General features: G+C 42.9%; 2 protein-coding genes across 2 annotated transcripts in view; both read left to right on the top strand.

Moving 5' to 3' along the window:
- Window positions 1–3,493: 3,493 nt before the first annotated feature.
- allc (allantoicase) lies at window positions 3,494–13,863 on the top strand. Its single transcript, XM_063223473.1, has 11 exons — window positions 3,494–3,676; window positions 4,128–4,178; window positions 4,267–4,354; window positions 4,920–5,039; window positions 7,196–7,275; window positions 8,176–8,308; window positions 9,627–9,782; window positions 10,533–10,606; window positions 10,771–10,879; window positions 13,059–13,186; window positions 13,561–13,863. The coding sequence occupies exons 1-11, from the start codon at window positions 3,587–3,589 to the stop codon at window positions 13,741–13,743; spliced, it is 1,212 nt and encodes a 403-aa protein (XP_063079543.1). The 5' UTR covers window positions 3,494–3,586; the 3' UTR covers window positions 13,744–13,863.
- Window positions 13,864–14,538: 675 nt separating this feature from the next.
- The window catches only part of LOC134468589 (doublecortin domain-containing protein 2-like), a 12,225-nt gene continuing 6,450 nt past the window's right edge, over window positions 14,539–20,313 (top strand). Inside the window, exons 1-7 of the mRNA XM_063222492.1 lie at window positions 14,539–15,012; window positions 15,111–15,159; window positions 15,348–15,427; window positions 15,901–16,032; window positions 16,274–16,423; window positions 17,603–17,657; window positions 19,692–19,815. Of these exons, the coding sequence (XP_063078562.1) occupies window positions 14,699–15,012; window positions 15,111–15,159; window positions 15,348–15,427; window positions 15,901–16,032; window positions 16,274–16,423; window positions 17,603–17,657; window positions 19,692–19,815 (904 nt within the window). The 5' untranslated portion in view covers window positions 14,539–14,698. The remainder of the gene's footprint in view (window positions 15,013–15,110; window positions 15,160–15,347; window positions 15,428–15,900; window positions 16,033–16,273; window positions 16,424–17,602; window positions 17,658–19,691; window positions 19,816–20,313) is intronic.

Raw genomic sequence — 20,313 nt, 5'->3', positions numbered from 1 at the left:
GGACACTATGACGCCTTGGCAGCTAGGAGTTGGCAAGGATGAAGAGGTGGGTCTTCAGCTGCTTCTTAAAGGAGTCGACGGAGGTGGCTGATCGGATCTCGATGGGTAGTGGCGTTCCATCTCTTGGGCGCATAGCAGGCAAACGCGGCGTCGCCGATCTTCTTCTGCGGGGGGGGTGGGGGGTCCTTAGCAGCTTGGCAATCAGTGGACCCTGAGAGCTCGAGCAGGGCATAAAAAGAGAGCATGTCAGAGATATAACTAGGGGCAAGTCCATTTAATGCTTATACTGTGAGCAGAATCTTAAAGTCGATTCTGTATGAGACAGGTAACCAGTGCAGGTCTGCCAAGACAGGAGAGATGTGCTCTCTCATTCTGGTTCTTGTTAGGATTCTTGCCGCAGAATTTTGAATGAGTTGCAATTTGTCAATTAATTTTTTTGGGAGACCGGAGAAAAGAGCATTGCAGTAGTCTATCCTACTGGTGACAAAGGCATGAATAAGTTTCTCAGCGTCTTGTCGGGGGGCCAAGCCGCGCACTTTGTTGACATTTCTAAGATGGAAAAAAGCAGATTTTGTTATCTTGTTGATGTGAGGCTCAAAGCTCAAATCCGAGTCTATGACCACACCTAGGCTAGTAACCTTATCTTTAATGTGTATGCTTAGGTCAGTCATTACCATGTCAGAACGCTATATTACCATGTCAGAACGCTATAAAGGACTTTTTTTAGGAAAAGCACAAAAACACAACAAATACCTCTTAATGTATGTCCTCTACAAGTCTTCTGTTGTCCAGTCTTGCACTTTAAATGTCTGTATGAGCACTGTCTATGTCCATACTGTCTTAAGTCCATGTATAAGTACTGTCTATGTCTATACTGTCTATGTCCTTACCTTAATTAGTCTATGTCTGTATGGGAAAGCAAGAAATGTAATTTCAAATTCTTTGTATGACCAGTGCATGTAAAGAAATTGACAATAAAACCTACTTGACTTGACTTGACTTGACTTGACTAGGTCACCTAGGCTTGAGTGGAGTTTTGCACGTTTTTTCTTAGGCCCAATGAGCAACACTTCAGTTTTATCTTCATTTAATTTTAGGAAGTTACTGTTCATCCAATCTGTAATGGCAGACATGCATTTAGTCAAGGCATGAATGGCAGTGGTTTGGCTAGGCTCGACAGAGATATATAGTTGAGTGCAGGGCTCTAAATTAACACACGCCAACACGCCAAACACGGGTGAAAATTCATTTTGGCTAGTAGAAAAAAATCCCTACCCGCCAATTTGGCTAGTAGCGCCCGAGTACAGTAACTTATGAATGGTAAACCGCTGCTCTGATGAACGTTATACGGCGAGATTTCCTACATTACCCATGGACACTAGCGTCACGAGGTAGCCTCCCACCGTGGGCTTTCCAGTGCATCGAGCGTCAAACTCAATGCTGTTGCGCGCGCCAGGATTGAAAACATTTCAGACGACCAGCCTTCTGTCAGCTAAGCTGCGCTCACACTATTCTCACAGGCAGCTCTCCTCCTATGCTCTCGTCGCTTTCGCTACAACCTTTTTTAACGTCACTACTGCTATTATTACTATATGAACCTTGCTGTAACAGGCTGCATTTTTTAAGCAGCGAGACCCTGACCGTTTCAATAACAGGACTTACGCAGATTATGCATAGCGCTACTTCTGTTGTGTAGACGTTTTGTGCGAGTGATGAGAATGTGGCGGGGGGTAGACAGGTTCTGTGTGTTGGTGAATGCTAGTAGTAATTGTAAATAGTGACGTTAAAAATGAGTGGTTGTGGAACGAAATAGCGACCAGGGCAGAGGAGGAGAGCCGACTGTCAGAGTAGTGTGACCGTAGCTGTCAGTTCAGTTGTCTTCTGAAATGTTCAGAGTCCTGGCGCAACTAAGTTGGAAAGCCCACGCCATCGAAAAGAAAAAAAAAGCAACCAACGACGAAGCTGTGGAAGTAACAAAGGAAGCGAAGATTCCCGAGATATTAGCCTATTTACTTTTAATTAAACTAGGCTTCTTGTCATTTTGTTGCGCATGGTAGAGAAGAGCTCCTCCTCTCTCGCTGTGTGCTTGGTTACTGTAGGCCTATGTTAAAGGTCTGTTATGTGAGTTGTGTGATGTGATTCAGCTGCTTTCAGAGGAATTGAACAAAAACTAATCAAATTAATTAGGCCTAAGTAACGAAAGTAAAAAATAAAGTAGAAGGTAAAAAATAATGAAAAAATATATAGCCTATAATATGCTTATTATGTAGGCATATAGTAGCCTATGCAGGCCTATAGTGTATCTGTGTTGTAGAAACAGTTGGACAAAATGACCATTTAATTAGAAAAAAAAAACTAGCCTAATGCATAGTTTATTTTGGCGAGATAAAAAAAAATGGCTAGTTGAACTTCTGTTTGGCTGGTAAGAAAAAATGTCCACTAGCCAAATTGGCTGGTGGTGGAAAAAGTTAATTTAGAGCCCTGGCGTTGAGTGTCATCGGCATAGCTATGAAAATCAACATTGTGCTCTCTGATGATGGAGCCCAGGGGCAACATATAGAGAGAGAAGAGGAGAGGGCCCAAGCAACTACCCTGAGCAACTCCAAAAGGCACATCATACTTGTTGGAGACGTATTCTCCGATGGTGACAAAAAACTGTCTTCCTGTAATATATGTTTTGAACCACTCTAAGACGTGACCGTACAAGCCTACCCAAGATTCAAGGCGGTCAATTAGTATGTTGTGGTCTATCGTGTCAAAGGCGGCACTGAGGTCGAGGAGGATAAGTGCTGAAACTTTGTTTGCGGCAGTGTTGAGCCTAAGATCACTTATTATTTTGGTTAGTGCTGTTTCGGTGCTATGGTTGGCTCTAAAGCCTGATTGGAATACTGTATATTTGAGCATTTTTTTTAAGTGGGTATACTATACTGTATATATTTGTGCTATTCAAAACAATGGATCAATCAATTTTAGGTGGGTATACTGAAATCCCTGAAATTTAGAAGTGGGTAGCCTATACTCCGTATACCCACGTTCTACGTAGACTACACCACTGCCTTGGCCAGCAAGCAAGATGCAGTAGTAACCTCATGAAGAATACACTGGTGCATGTTGACATGTGAGGCTCAAAAGTACAGAGCTACTCACCATATAAATTACAAGATGGAGCAACATTGAATATTGATGGGGACCAGAAAGCAAAAAGCTGGTGGGCTTTTTTGAACACTTCAAATGGAAAGTAATGTTGCAATGTGAGCAAAACACGAACACACACGTGCACACACTGTTTCTTCACTTGTATTTCTTCAAAATAAACCATTGATATTCTGTTAGACATAGGCCCATATAGCCTTACAATTACTATGAAATAACTGTTGTTTTTAACATGGTGATCCCACAGCACTGAACTTTGATCTGGTTCCATTTTCGGGACTTTGAATTGGTAAATATGACCACAGTCTCCCATGCCCTTCCAGCTGCAGAACGTCAGTTGAGAGGACATTCTATCTCTGGACCCTGTGGTGTTTGGTTCCTGTAAAATTAGCCCAGCCCAGGGCTACTTGATAGTAGACTCATTACACAGATCATGGCGACTAGAATACAACAGAAGGCTTCCTCTGCTCTCCCAGACTTCCTGCAGTTCAACGACCTGGCGAGCGAAACAGCAGGGGGAAGGGTGAGATCTGTTTTTATCACAGGGCTGCGCATGGGGTATTATCATGCCTGAAGGCATGTGTAGGACTGTTGGGAAGGTACACTTCATGTTTAGTAGTAGACAGAAATAGTGTGCAGTCACAATACCAGAAACATTTGAACAGCTTCAAACAAACTCCTGTCAACCATGTTGGCAGTTTTGACAGGTAATAGGAGTCCACTTGGGAAACTATACTGACCATCTTGGATACATTTTTACATTAGGATTGGTCATTTTGTCCTGACACAGTGTGAAATGTCAACATTATGTTACTGGCTTAGACGACTGACAGTGTCCTCTGTGTACAGCACATTACAAAGGTTAATGTTTTGTGATGGGGCTCAGTATACAGTATTCAAAGGTCAAGGTTCTGTAATGCTGCTGCTGTATCTGAGTATGGCTGCTCAGCTCACTCGAAGTCTGTTGCCTTTAGGTGATTTTTGCCACAGATGAGTGGTTTGCTCCAGCCCATAATCTCTTGAAGGTGAAGTATATGTCACTTACCAATTGGTAGTAAAGTTCAAGTAATGCAACATGTCATAAGCCTTACATGCCCCTATGATGTTTGGCAGAGGGACACCCCTGAGTTTATAGCATCCGCATTCACCGAGTTTGGGAAATGGATGGATGGTTGGGAGTCACGCCGGAAGAGAATTCCAGGTACAATTTCCCAGTAATTACAAATATGTAAGACATAAATGGTATCTATTCCATGTGCAATGCAAGGACTGGCCTCAGAGGAAAAGAGAAAAAAACATGCCACCTGTGGCGTGCACAGACATTTTGAGAGGCAGGTGCACAGTAACTTCCTTACTGAGCTATAGAGACTTTGTAGTGTATTATATTATATTGTATATCATATTACAATATTAAATTCCCTTCTTTATTTCAGACCCAGGGGGATCCATATGACATTAAAATACAAAGCATCACAACCCAGTACAAAACTATATTATTACATATATTAACTATATTGTAACATATTGACCACAGTGTATTGTGAAAAAAAAAACTTTCAGAAGGACACTGTGTCCAGTGGCCTAAGGTAAAGGGACAAGTGCTTTAGCACTGCCTCATCTCTATCTGTGCACGCCTATGTATGGCACACCTTTGAGTCAACCACTATCTGATCTAGTTGTGTGCACAATGTTGCTGGACCCCCTATTAAGGTACCTTTGGGATCAGTAAAGTGTCCACTTGCGTCCACTCTCCTCTCAATACGCAGGGCATGACTGGTGCATCATTGAGCTGGGGGTGCCAGGGGTGGTGTACGGCGTGGACATCGACACCTCCTTCTTCACAGGAAACTACTCCCCATCGGCCTCCCTGCAGGCTGCTTGTCTGGGTAAGCACAGGGTGCTGAGACCCCCTAGCCTGAGCAAACTCCAAACTGCATGGGTACATGGAAAATTGTGTTCAAGTCAATCGGCCAACATGCTCATTCTTTGTTTTTAAATATGTTTTCTTCCTCTGGTCTTTCTCAACTTTTTTGATGATAGCACAGTATGACAGGTAGACAGGAAGCCAATGGGGAGAGAGATGGGGAGGGGTCGGCAAATGTAGTATTGGTCCCGCCTCAATGAACTTCTAATAAGAGGGGCGCTTTGCCATACCAATGTTTGCTTATGACTTGAAGCAACAGTCAGGCTACAGCAGTGTTTCTCAAAGTGGGGCGCAAGCCCCCTTGGGGGGGGCACGGAGGCATCGCAGGGGGGTCCTGTGACATCTGATTTTGGAGGTTTTTCCCCCAAGGAAATTATTTCCTGTCTCTCCAATAAGCAATACATTTTAAGCCCTCACCAACATTATATTATAAATTGTCATAAATGTAATAGCATAGGAAATTAACACACGTCCATCTTTATTGTTTTATCTCACCAGTCACCTTTCCTTTGATTCTGCGCGGTGCAGTGATCGTAAAATCAGTCTGCGCAAGTAGCCTGTTGCTTGGGGGGCTCGGAAGCATCCAGACCCTCCGAAGGGGGGAATGATGGGAAAAGTTTGAGAACCACTGGGCTACAGAGGCCATGTTCTATGGTCCCATGCTGAAGCTCAGTGTTTGTTTACACGTCTGCCTATTTGTGCATGGGAGAGTCGAATGCCTTGGGGCTTTGTCTAACATTAGGCTACGTGTTAACATACAACTACTACCAATAATAATAGTGACTGGAATTCTAATGACTGTATACATAGTGTACGTATAAATAATGTATAATTAATTATGTGGAATGTTCATACTTAGGGATACTGGGCACCGATGCAGCTATGACATGAAACAACGCAACATCTCATCACATTCTGTTGACTAGAAAGCAGAATGGGGAAAAGCATAGCCTCATACATTTACTAACATCTAAATCTGGACAATATAACAAATATCACAGGTGGAAAAAATAAGGCTATGCATTTATTTTCACTGTATGTAAAAATATCGATGTCGGTACTCAGTATCGGCAAGTACAGAAATGAATGTACTCGTACGCGTATCGCTTTTCTAAAAAGTGGTATTGTGCATCATACTGAATATGTAGGTCAAAGTAATTCAACAGCTTGAGGGGGAAAAATCTCAACAGGAAATCTGAACAGTAACACCTGTAGGTTTTCTGAGCTATGCAACACTGTTATAAAATGAAATGTGTGGATGCCAGATGGGTCGGGGTGTTTCGCACACTGCACTCTCGCCAACACACTTGGCAACGCTTTGGGCTTATTATTAGCAATCAGCATCTGTTTGGATGCCAGGAACTGCTGGCTGCTGGCTGCTGGCTATTGTCACTGTTGTTGACTATGTACTACATCCGGTGTGTGTGTGTGTGTGTGTGTGTGTGTGTGTGTGTGTGTGTGTGTGTGTGTGTGTGTGTGTGTGTGTGTGTGTGTGTGTGTGTGTGTGTGTGTGTGTGTGTGTGTGTGTGTGTGTGTGTGTGAGAGAGAGAGAGAGAATTCAGAAGTCATGGACTGTTGGGGGTGACTGTTGATCATTGTATTGTTCCTATAGCCGCTGCACACAAGCACACACACACACACTATAGCGTGTTCCCCAATTGAACATAGAGTGGGGCTTGCTATTTTGTTTTCTCCTCCCTGCTTCCCTTACGTAACTCTATTCAACTATGGGATGCATTAATGTCCATCAGGACTATTAAAGTATCTCTACTCTACTTTGTGTGTGTGTGTGTGTGTGTGTGTGTGTGTGTGTGTGTGTGTGTGTGTGTGTGTGTGTGTGTGTGTGTGTGTGTGTGTGTGTGTGTGTGTGTGTGTGTGTGTGTGTGTGTGTGTGTGTGTGTGTGTGTGTGTGTGAACTTCCTGTGAAGTGTCTGAGTACCATGAAAAGTGCTATACAAAACGGATGATCAATTATGATGATGATGACGATGATTATTATTATTCACATTGACACTATTGTATGCTTTGTCATTGTAAAGTAGTAGGCCTATGTCTTGTAATGCATTAATTTCATCCTTGTGGTCTGCTGCATATTGTGTTTCTGTCCTCTGGCTGTAGAGCGTCCCCCTGCTCTGAGTCTAAAGGGAGATCGCACTGGCATGGCAGCCTCTGAGGAGCAGCTCCAACTCGCTGCTATGGTCTGTATACATATCATTACATTCACGGCTGTAAATTAAGTTTTTTCATCACTTGCCAAATTTGGCTTGTACTAGATGTTCATCGCACTTGCCAAACATACACTTGCCATCAGAAAAAGTGTCTAGTCAGGTTTCGTTTCTATACCAGCCAAACTGAACTTTCACCAGCATTTGGTCGGTTGGCTGGTGGTAATTTAGAGCCCTGATTACATTACATCACGGTACATTACGTTTCACTTGGCATAACAAGCTTTCCTTATACGTAATTTGTCTTTGTGCACAAATGTCATCCAATGTAATGGTTTGTAATGATCTTGGAAACATTATGTGCCTCTTGGAGGCACATTGAGCAGCATGACCTGTATTGTACAAATCATTATGACGATGGTGGTGGTGGTGATGATGATGATGATGATGATGATGATGATTATGATTATGATGATGACATTTTTTAGCTTTGTTTTCATAATAGTTGTTTGGATTTAAGCCTAAGCAAGGCACTGATCTATGTACAGATATTAAATATATAACTGCTCAGCTCTGACCCAAAAGGCAAGCCCGCTTCCAGCATTTTCTGTGAGAATACATTCTAGTTGTTATAATTTTTCTATTGTTGTTTTTGTTGTTGTTATTACAATTAAATACAAGAAACAGGAAATTGAGTTCTGCCCGTTCAGTAAAAGATTTGGGCAAAGAATGCGCAATAATGATTGAGGACTTGAATCATGACTAATACACTGTGAATTTAAGAAGAACACAAAGGGGATTTAAGTGTGCAGACATTTTTCTTTCAATAATACACTGTGAGGCAAATGACAGGGGCTGCACAGCTCTCTCCACACTATCACGTCTTAACTCCACTGGCAGGATGACTGACTAAAACTCATTTGTGATTGACAGCTGAACTCTGAGGTATGGGAGGAGCTAGTTCCGGTGACACAGCTGGAACCAGGATATTCTGACACCTGTCACAACTATTTCCCGGTGACTTCATCGAAAAGGGTCACACATGTCAGACTTAACATGTTTCCAGGTAACAAGTTACGTGTAAATGTCTAAATGTAGGACAATACCTTGAAAGCAGACATGCCATTATTAGCAGTAAAAAATATGCACGACTGAGTCTGAAGAATTAGACTAGGAGCTGAATTTGGAGCAACCAAGGGAGTACTGTATTCCCAGAATTATGGTTAAGTATTAATCCTCCTAAAATAACTCATTTTATACCAAGGCACCTGCAAAAAACGGCTGCTGAATGCCCAAGACCTTTTTTGGGGAAAAGGGCCCTCTGCCTGAAATAAGTTGCATTTAAAAGCTAAGACCCTCATCTTACATTAGAATGTGTTCATTCAGCTCTGGCATACCCACATTTTTAATAATTAAAAAAAGCTCCTGAGAGCCTGAGCAAGAGCCTGAGCAAGAGCCTGAATGCAGCGTATATATCGCTCCAGGCGTCAAAGGTCAAACATCATACTGTATATGCAGCATCAGGCTACAATGGGTTAACCTGCATGAAGTGGTACATCTGCTATCATACAGTTGTCATTTAGGTATGAAAACAAGGACCACAGGCTCTTGCATTAGATGATTTTCCACTACCTCAATGTTAATTTAACTTGGATTACTACTTACTACTTACTTGGATTACTACTTAGCTACTTAGGCATACTCCCCTGACTTACTTGTGGAGTTGTGTATCCAAAGGGCTTTGTAGACTTGAAAAGGAAGTCCAGTGGCATACACCTTAGCTTATTGTGTCCAACTGGTGTACTTGGTAACACTTTGGAATAATGGATGCAAAAAAACATTATAAAGACTTAATAAATAATTAACTATTGATAAACAAAACATTAACAAATGTTTGTAAATGACTAGGAAATGTAAACAAATGCTTGTAAATGACTAGGAAATGCTATGTTAATATTTTATATTTATCAAACATTTACAAGTTGGTTGTAAATGAATAAAATACTCTGTTATAAGGTGTGTAAAATCTTGAATATATAATTTGTAGATATTTTATAAAGCATTAATAAAACTTAGTTAATAATAAAAACATTTGTTAATGTTTTATTCATCATTACTTAATTATTTAATGAGTCTTTACTAAGGAACATTATTATAAAGTGTTACCGTGTACTTTTATGGTCCCTTCGTCTGTCTATGTTACTACTGTAACTCATCTACCAGACTTATTCAGCTGCTTAATGTACATTAATGTTGGCATAGTCATTGTACCCATGTGTCTGGCGACTGCCTGCATAATGTGTGTGTTTTTGTACATGTCTGTGTGTCTGTGCGTGCGTGCATGCGTGCGTGCGTGTGTGTCCTCTCCTTGTGTGTGTGTCCAGACGGGGGTATCTCTAGGCTGCGAGTGTACGGTGTGGGCCAGAGGGACTGGTCCCTCGTGAGCCCTCAGGAGCAAGTGGACCTGGTGGCTGTGGTCAACGGAGGGGTGTGTCTCGGCTACACCGACGCCCACTTTGGCCACCCACGCAACATGATTGGTACCAACAGGACAACAGTTTTTAGCACACACAGTTGTAATAAAATTTTGAGTGATGGACTAATAGTATTAAGTGATCGGTATTTCAACCTCACAGCTTGGTGCGTTGAAGGTGGTTGATGAGGGAAGCTTTATAAACCAGGGGTGAATTTCTCAAAACCAAAGTTGCTTACTACATTAGCTACTTTGTTGTTTTCAATGCATTTTCCCACTGGCAACTACCGAAGTTGTTTACAGGCTAACATGTGTATTTATAATAGTGTAGTATAGTATAAATTAAATTGTTGAAGTTAATTAGTGCAAAACTCGCAACACTCCATCATGTAACACGTAGAGGGCCTATGTGCAGTGGGCAGCCGTGGCCTAACGGTTAGGGAGTTGGTCTTTCTATCGGAGGGTTGTAGGTTCAAATCCCACCAGACCTCTCCCTACATCTGCATTCATTGTAGAAGTGCCCTTGAGCAAGACACCTAACCCCACCACATTGCTCCAGGGACTGTAACCAATACCCTGAAAAATAGTAAATGTAAGTCGCTCTATATAAAAGCGTCAGCTAAATGCAATGTAATGTGCATATGTGTATTCATAATAGTGTAGTATAGTATAAATTAAATTGTTATAGTTCATATGTGCATAACTCACAAAACTCCATCATGTAACACGTAGGGGGCCTATGTATGTGCATATATTTATAATAGTGTAGTATAGTATAAATTCAATTGTTGTACTTCATAAGTGAAAAACTCCACAGGTTTGGGCCGAGCACCCAACATGGGGGATGGTTGGGAGACAGCCCGGCGCTTGGACCGACCGGCTGTGCTGAAGGTGAGAAAGAAATACATATTGTTTACATTCGTGGGCCATTCTTACTATGTGCCCCTGTTGTATAATCTCCCAACACACAGGCACACTCGGGCGCGCACACACGCACACACGCACATTGTGTGTCCAATGTTGACAGTGTAATATTTGAGGTGGACTCTCCACAGATGGATGAGCAGGGCATTCTGCAGGTGCCAGGCTCAGAGTGGGCGGTCTTTAGGCTGGGCCATCCTGGGGTGATCAGCAACATTGAGATCGACACCAACCACTTCAAAGGTAACTAGCAGGACGCTTGGCAGAGGAGCAATACTGAAGAATTCTCGATCAGGCGGCAATATTTGACGCAGATGGGGTTTACTGCAGATGGGGTCGCTGGGGGGCCTATTTACTATTTGCTGAAAATACTCAACTACATCATGACAACATTGCTATGACAGTGCCGAGAGCCTTAAAGGGACACTGTGTGAGATTATTAGCTGTTTATTTCCAGAATTCATGCTGCCCATTCACTGATGTTGCCTTTTTCATGAGTTCTTACCACCACCGTCAAATTCTAAGTATTCATTATGACTGGAAAATTTGCACTTTTCATACATGAAAAGGGGGATCTTCTCCATGGTCCGCCATTTTGAATGTCCAAAAATAGCCATTTTACCTGCAAAAATGGCTCTACTTGGACCATACTAGAAAATATTTGTTAATTACTTAGTAAACTTTCATGTAAAGATCAAACTAGGCAATAGGCAGCCCAGTTTCAATGAGCAGCATAGTTGCAGTACCTTTTTTGACCATTTCCTGCACAGTGTCCCTTTAAGTAACAGATTAAGACATAGCCATTACAATTTTGGCGACAGTGAGGTTATAACATTGGCTGTGCGCTAAGAGGCTAAGGTATGATCTCTGCCTTTACTCAAAAGTACACCCCTGTGGAAACATGACTTAACTGATGGGAGAGATCTAGCCGACCATGTAAACATGCAATGGTGAAGGTACGCCCTAGCTATGACATATTGTACCAAAGCCCTGCCGTGGCCAACCGGTAGGGTACTCGTCTGCCATGCGACCGACCCAGGTTCGATTCCCGGCCCGGGTCCTTTGCCGACCCCTCCCCATCTCTCTCCCCATTCCTGTCCACCTCTCAAACTGTCCTATCATCAATAAAGTCGTAAAAGCCCCCAAAAATCGCTAAAAAAAGACATATTGTACCAAATGGCATCAAAAATGTATACAAGGGGTGTTTGACGGCGCTGTCAAATGCATCCTCGATCCAGACGGATCACTGAAGAGATATACTTCTACCTGGATTGCACTGAACCTTGATTGACTTGATTGCCTTGATTGCACTGGACTTTTTCCAACCTTCCCTGATTGTGTGGCAATGTGGAGGAAACCACACCAAAAAGATCACTAAGACAGTTCCTTTGCCATCCATGTCTACTAATGATTATACGTTCACACAAAGAGACGAGACCTCAGTTTTCAACTCAGAGCTCACTTACTTCAAGTCTGAGTAGCACCATGCCTTTGTCTGTTATGTTCGTCTCTTTGCAGTTTTTCTTAGCTGTTTCTTTGTATGCAGATGTGTGTAAAATATTTCATTTGGACAATGTGCATCATACAATATGTAGAAAGCCGCAACCTTTGGGCAACCTTGCTTAACCCCTTAAGACGCGGCTTTATACATTTGTTGTTACCAGTATGGTAATGACCAAGTCATGGTGCATTACTAAAGGGCCTGTGCTGTGCCATAGTATTGTAGTGCTATGGTAGTTACATTTCAATGACTATTACACCGTGCCACTGGAGGTACGGCGCACATTAAGGGGCTACTGGTTAGGTAATCAGTTTTGGAATTGGAAGTTTAGGCCTATATGTTTGAATCCCATTCCATCTATGGCTTAAGTTCCCTTGAGCAAGGCACCTAACTCCATGGCGGGTAACAAATACCCTGTCGTAATTGTAAGTCGTTTTGGATAAAAGCATCAGCTAACTGTAAATGTTATATAGATTTCTTAAATTCCTTTAGATAGGTTTCTCTACTCTGCTCTACTCATCTCAACTTGACTTAAATATATTATCAAAGATATGAAAAAGTGAAAGAAAGCCCATTGGGAAACTCCAATTCCCATTGTCATTGTGACACAGCAGAACACTGTGACACAACAAGTGAACACTGCACACAACGAAATTGCATTTATGCCTCACCCGTGCAAGGGGGCAGCCCTCAGTGGCGCCCCATGGGGAGCAGTGCGGTGGGACGGTACCATGCTCAGGGTACCTTAGTCATGGAGGAGGATGGGGGAGAGCACTGGTTGATTACTCCCCCCACCAACCTGGCGGGTCGGGAGTTGAACCGGCAACCTCTGGGATGCAAGTCTGACGCCCTAACCGCTCACCCATGACTGCCCACAAAGATATTCAATATTGTGTGTTTTTGCTTTGCGATTGGCTACAGGTAATTTCCCAGACTCCTGCAGGCTGGAGGTGTGCAGTCTGACAGGTGAGGAGGAGGAGCAGTGTGTCAGTAAGAAGTGGACAGGGGAGCCCCCTGGTGGCTGGAGAACGCTACTGCCACCGCAGAAGGTGAAGAAAACGGCTTGCATGCAGATTCCACACAGCCCCCCAGTAATGATGATGATGATGATGTTGATAACAACAACAACTACAGCAATAACAACAAGAATAATTTAATTTTATTCTGCGCATTTCTAAGTGTCCAAGGTACCCAAGGTGCTTTGAGGGACTTTTTAAGGGAGGGCACATGGGTCCTTGGATGTTGGTCCACTATAAGTGTTTTCAATCTTGACATAAAATACTCTTGATTTATTTCACCCACTTAAACGTATGTTAATCGATGAATCGGCATAATTTTAATTGTCCTTATGAATTTTATTGTTTGGTGTAACCTACAGATTAGGTTTATTTGTGTGTTGAATCTGCTCTCTTTCCTCCAACAGCTCCAGGCCCACCACCGACACATGTACTCTGGGGAGAGTGTGGTGGGCTGCGGGCAGGTCAGCCACGTGCGCCTGGTCATTGCTCCGGACGGTGGCGTCAGCCGGCTAAGGCTGTGGGGTCACATCACCCCTGAACCCTCTGGCCAATCTGTGATCCCCCCAAAAACAAAGTCCAAATTGTGAAGCCTGGCCATGTCTGTGCATGACAGCTGTTTCCAGTGGTGGTTTTAGGAAATCCGAGGCCCTGGGCAAAGAACAATTTTGAGTAAATCGTGCAATGAATGAATAAAAAGAAGAAAGTGAGTTTGATCTATTCCCTACATTGTCTGACTACTTCAGAGACGAGTCAACAATAAGGAAGAGTGTGGTGTGTGGGAAATGACTTTAAAAGCAGGGAAATTAATACCATAATAATGCATTAATAAGGCCCCTGATTGGACGAAGCCCTGGGCAATTGCCCGACCTTGCTCAATACTCAAGGCTCAATTTGTAGCTATCACCTGTTGCTGATGTGTGTGCTGTGCCTGTGGGCTATGAAAACTTTTTTGAGGTTAAATGACTGATCTTACAGCTGTTTTGCACAAGCACAAATGGACAAACTACTTAGGCTACATAACATTTTTATAGGCTAACACATTTACAGGTTGTGTGCTTATTATTATTCTTTTTTTTCGTTTAAAACTACCATACATTTCCTCATGCCATCGTTAATATAAAGTAGGAATATGGAACCATTGTCTTCCAGTAGCCTAGGCCTACTGGTTTTATGTAGGCCCTATTAATTTTAGAACAGGCATCATATTTTACCAATATTCAGTGATGAACCACGAACATCTGGATGTCGTCATCCACGACGTAAAATTAAAAAAGTAAATTATAAAGATTTTGAACGTCTTTGATAATAATAATAAGAAAACTTTCTGGGGATTACTTTCGATTGTGACTTCACTCCATGTTCTAATCCATGATTCCATGGCGATGCGTTCCATGTGTGCTCACTCGCGGACCCTGTGGGATGCGCGCGTGAGCAGCCACCGGATAGGCCTATCATGCTGCATGAGGATTCCTCTGTTGACATGACACACTTTCGGGTATCACCTGTCAGTTAACACATCCCAGACTCCTGGATCGTGGTCGTATGCCAAACACAGCGTTCTTAAAAATGGCACAGGTCGCAAGAGATCGCTCTCATCCTCGACTGACAACCAAGACAGTGGTCTTTTACAGAAACGGCGATGCACATTTCCCAGGAAAGAGGTTTGTGGTGAACCCTCGTCAGCTGACAACATTTGATAGCTTTTTGAACGCGGTGACCCTTGGGGTCGCCGCTCCTTTCGGTGCTGTTCGGAACGTGTTCACTCCGCGTGAGGGTCACCGGGTGTTGAGTTTGGATACCCTGGAGCATGGAAGGAATTACGTGGCGGGTGGATCTGAGCGCTTTAAAAGAGTCGAGTAAGTCCCTAGTAGCTTTTGAAATGTCAGTTAAGTTATTGTCAATCATTTCTGATGACAGTGCTGACCCGGCATTTTGTTTTTTATCCTGTGCTCAGTTACATTAACATACCCACGAAGAAACCACAGCGCAGAGCGACCGAAATGGTGAGTTGAATCGGTTTTCATATTCAACACAGATGTCAGAAACACACACAACTGCTCAGTGGCATGTTGAGCTATTTCAAGACCAACAAAGTCCTTAAATCTTTTGATGCGCAAAAAAAGACATTCACTTTGAGACATTCTTTGAGAACTCCTTTTTTATTTGACCGATTTTTTTTTTTTTTGGTCAGTGTGTTCAGCCAGTGGTCCATAGCAACATCATCGTGCCAGCCCGATGGAGGAGAATCACGCATGAGCCTTGTACCATCAAGTGAGCGCCAATCATTTCCAGTCTGTCATTTCCTGGTTACTGTTCTCTTTTGTACGTTATCTAAACATGGGCAAGCCTAATACAACACTGGATCTCGCCCATGTGTACCCAGCCCAGTGAATCCATAAATAGGCCACTGTGTAGTGTGGGTCTAGCTTATCTGTCTTGTCTCTGCTGTAACTGGGTGTATCTCACCAACATTTCATCTCACTATGTTGCCTAGTCTCCTTCACACCCATCCAATACAGACATTTTATTTTCTTTCTTTGTCTTCATAATGTAGGCCTATAGGATATTCTTTGCAAATCCAAAATAGGTTATGAATATGCTGTGTTACTTTTTCAGCTTTTTGAATACATAATAAAACAACAACAAGAAAACTAACCATATAATATCTTCAAAAGTTTGACCTCCGCTGGTTGGCTTAGTTTTCCTTTACCCAGCTGGTAGTGTGTTTGCTTTCTCTACTGCAGTGTGTTTACCAACGGAGAAATCTTAGTTCCCTCTATTCGCATCCTCCTGCCCAAGTGCACCCTCCTAAGCTGGGAGAGGGTCCTGGCAATGGTGACCGAGAAAGTGCGTCTTCGAACGGGAGCTGTGCACAAGTAAGGATATAGCAGCATAAATACACGTAGATGAAGCTCAGCTTCTAAATAAGAGTTAGTACACTTTTTAAAAATCATTCTCTTTATATACTTTTCTGGACTTAGGTTAGAGGCAAAGTAGTCAATTCTGTATGCTGTGTTTTTCTGTTTGTGTGTGCATTGTTTTTACACATTGCTTCAGATGACTAAAAGAGAACACAGTGATTTGATGATAGTGTGACTTTGTAATCACATTTTGAAGACTATGCAGGTTGGATGGATCTTCTGTCTCCAGTTCAAGGCAACTGGAGAACAACGGTTACTATGTGGCTGTGGGCTCAGAGCGGTTCCGTAGGCTTCCTTACTTCCACTGGGTACCGGGGAACAGCTCCCTCCAAGAGGGAAATATGTGGTGAGTGACTGGGCGAATAGGCCTACACCGACGACGATGAGATTAAATGACATTGCTGTAGTGTGCAGCAAGAGCGATACGAGCGATGGTAAAAAAAAAAAGCAGAATGCAAACATTCCAACATTCCCATTGGCTGTGGCGGCTGTTGCCGAACTGCATCATAGCTCATTTGCATAATATTTGCTCAAGTCCAACTACAAAATGTTGCCCAAGTCGCTCAAATCGCCCAATAGCTTTTCGTCTCTTCTCTTGCCAGCGACTCAAGACAAATGTCAATATTTCTTCTGTCGCTGGTATTGTGTCAGAGCGGCTTCGGAGCTTTCTCGCCACTGGAGAAGTCATACCCAGTCATACCCTAACCCTGACCTTAACACTTCCTACACCAAGTGCCCTGGTTTAGTTTTCATAGTAAAACCCTGGTTAATTTTCGTAATATAGTCAAACCATGGTTAAACCATATGAACTATTCTGAAAAAAAAACATGACAACCATGAATAACAAAAACCATAGTAAAAAGTAAAAAAAAAAAAAAACCCATAGTAAAACCATGGTTCTTTTTCGTAAGGGATAGCCTGGAACAACGTTAGACAACTCTTGCATGGAGACAAGGAGAATTAGCAAAGTAAAATTGGTGGTGTACTGGTTAGTGAGTTGGACTGTAGATCACTGGGTTGCAGGTTCAATGCCCATCCTTACCAATCCCTTCCTCCCTCCATGGCTGAAGTGCCCTTGAGCAAGGCACCTAGCCCCACACTGCAGGGACTGTAACCAAAACCCTGTAAGTGACTTTGGATAAGCATCAGCTAAGTGTAATGTTATGTAAAATCCATAGGCGCGTTAAAGCTGAACTACAATGTTGTCTTAAGTTGTCCCAGTATACACTACGTTTGAATAAAGTTGATAATTTTGTCCTTTATTTTATTCATAGCAAAACTGTCCTAAGGTAGGCATTTAGGTCACTAGGCCACTCAAACTCATCTGGGGCGCATTTCTCGAAAGTGTAGTTGTTAGCAGTTAGCAACTTGGTTATAGTTGCCAATGGGAAATTGCATTGCAACCAACGAAGTAGCTACCGTAGTTAGCAACTACACTTTCGAGAAATGCACCCCTGTTGTGTTTTCTCTTGGCAACATTCCCATTCCCCTCACTCTTTTTTGTACTGTCTGGCTTCTTCCACAGTGATTTCCTGCCTCCTGCTCCGACACCTAGAAAGGTGAAGAGCTATAGAGTTACAGTAAGTATGCTGAAGAGCCAACTCAATTTCTCACACAAACACTGGGAACTGGTGGAAGCCTAACAGGGGAAGAAAATGAGGCTTAATACAGACATGTATTTCAAATCCTGAAATTTCAATCCCTAAACTTGGAACGCATAACTATACGACATACATGCAGAGTAAGTCTTCATAGACATCACAGGTGTGTGTGTTGGTGTGTGTGTGTGTGTGTGCGTGTGCGTGCGTGCGTGCGTGTGTGTGTGTGTGTGCACTGTGCATGTGTGTGCCTGTTCATTTGTATCTGTCTGAGGTCATCTCTCAAGAGTGAAGTCACAGAGTTCAAAACAGGACATTGGGTGTAAATCGTTGTTTTTCTCAGCTGTTGTGGGAAGCGCTGTTTGCTTGCACAAAGGAGCAGAAGTTGTGTGGGTCGTGATAATGAGTTCCCGCTGTGCTGGGGGTAGGTAATTACAGATTTCTAATAGAGTGCACCAGGCAGTGTGGCTGCCTGCTGTGAAGGGTGTCCCATTGCTATTTGCTCAGCAAACAATAACTTTTTCCAAGTTGTTATTCAGAGTTTTGACCAGAAGGGGGCGACATGGATTGCAAAAACGCAATCAATGGGGTCTGACTGAGAGTACAGAATTATCAGCCTCTCACAGTTGAGTCTGTGCTTCCTAAATAACTCTTCTCATCTTCATTTTTTTTCAAACACTACACTTCAAATCATCACATTTGTCTGCAGTGCCTTTCAAGCTGTGCTGTAATGCTGTTCTGTTCGTTCGTCACCACAAAACCAAAAGCCCCATATCGAGTGTCAGTTTAAAGAGACGGGATCTGCTTTGAACACACAGCATAACACTTTTTTTGTTGCATGAACGATCGACATTGGCATGTGTCTTCCCTTTGGGAAGCAGCTGTTTGCGTGTGTGTGGTGTTTCCGTGAGTGCAGGCTCTTTTTCCCACGTTTTGATGTTACACTGCTGTTAGTTCGAAGAGGGGATGTCTGCGCTTCAGCCTTGGTGGTGCTCACAGTCGAGGACAGCAGTATCAAGGCAAACTGGATACTTCAAAGTGACTAGACCCAGGGATGACTGGATCACTCAGCAACTTTTTTTTTAGGTTTTTTATTTAGGTGCACAAAGTGACTGACTTTTCGAAGGACCTGCGCCTTCCTCGGAGTCAAGATACTGCTTGAGAGTCTTGATACTGCTGTTAGTTGTTAGCGTGCTGTTAGTTGTTAGCGTCCTGGGCCCAGCGATAATGGGGTGGCTATGACATTCGGTCCTTATTAGACTGAATGCTTTGGTTGAGGGGGCCCTTTCAGAGGACTTTGCCCTGGGCCCAGTCAAAGCTGTCGGCGCCCCTGTTCATGAGTTGACTCCAGACGCAGCATTATGTAATTAGTCTGCTGCACCAGATTGATTGTCTGATGGTTGCATCTCATCTCATCTCGCCTCCCTTCACTCAATGGCCAAGGTCTCAGAGGGCCAAGAGGAGGGAGACAACTGACGTTCAGACGACACAAATAAGACATGCACACACACAAATGGATACACACACACACACACACAGAGACACACGTATTTTCTCTTTCTCTCTCTCTCTCTCTCTCCCTCTCTATCTCTCTCTCTCTCTCTCTCTCTCTCTCTCTCTCTCTCTCACACACACACACACACACACACACACACACACACACACACACACACACACACACACACACACACACACACACACACACACACACACACACACACACATTTGATTGAGTTATGCGATCCTAATGATTATTAGTACTACATGCAATACAGTTTTCCATGTTGCAACATGAACAGAAAATAACTGGTGTCCCACCAGATCATTGGTAATATGCAGTATATATTGCATTTTTGACATTGTAGCCTATATAATACAGTATAACTTGGTGGTTTCTGTCATCCAAACTCTCCTCCGTGTTGTGCCGTTGGCCTGTCGGGAGTCCCATTACTGTTTAAGGTTTTGATCAATTTTGTGTGTGTGCGTGCGTGTGTGTGTGTATGTATGTGTGTGTAGTTTTCAGATCAAATGTATATTACATTCCAAAAAAAATCAGCGTTTTACGCCAAGGCCAACAAGAGGACTGAAGAAAACTCCAGACAGAAGAAGGAACACTTAAAATCCTGGCAGTCTTCTGGAGGTGACGCACGCACGCACGCACACACGCATACACACACTCACACACACACACGCATACACACACTCACACACACACACAGGGTTTTCCTTGATAACACTTGATAAACCACCGTGATAGCCACCTTGACAACAAACCACCTTAACTAGATCGCCTGGAAAGATAAAGATTTTGTATTGTGAATGTAACTTTTAACGTTGCTGCAAACCAGGGCTATTCAATAGGCGTCCCGAGGGCCACATGCGGCCCAGACGTGGCCCCCAACTGTAGCAATATACATTGCAGTGTTGATACAGCAGTACAACACATGCCTTTCTTGTGAATCTCTTGCTTTTCTTGTACATTGGACAGTCAATGTTTTGTAAGTTTAAGATGAAGAAGAACATGAAATTGTGGCCCAAATGAAATTGTAATGTACATCATGAAATTGTATATAAGCTGTAGTTTTTTTGAAGATCACATTACATACAATATGAAACTTGCAAAACATGGCCTTTGCCA

This window comes from Engraulis encrasicolus, chromosome 18, assembly GCF_034702125.1.
Source record: "Engraulis encrasicolus isolate BLACKSEA-1 chromosome 18, IST_EnEncr_1.0, whole genome shotgun sequence".
NCBI lineage: Eukaryota > Metazoa > Chordata > Actinopteri > Clupeiformes > Engraulidae > Engraulis > Engraulis encrasicolus.
Note: the sequence above shows the minus strand (reverse complement) of the source record. Positions and strands in the feature narration are given on the sequence as shown.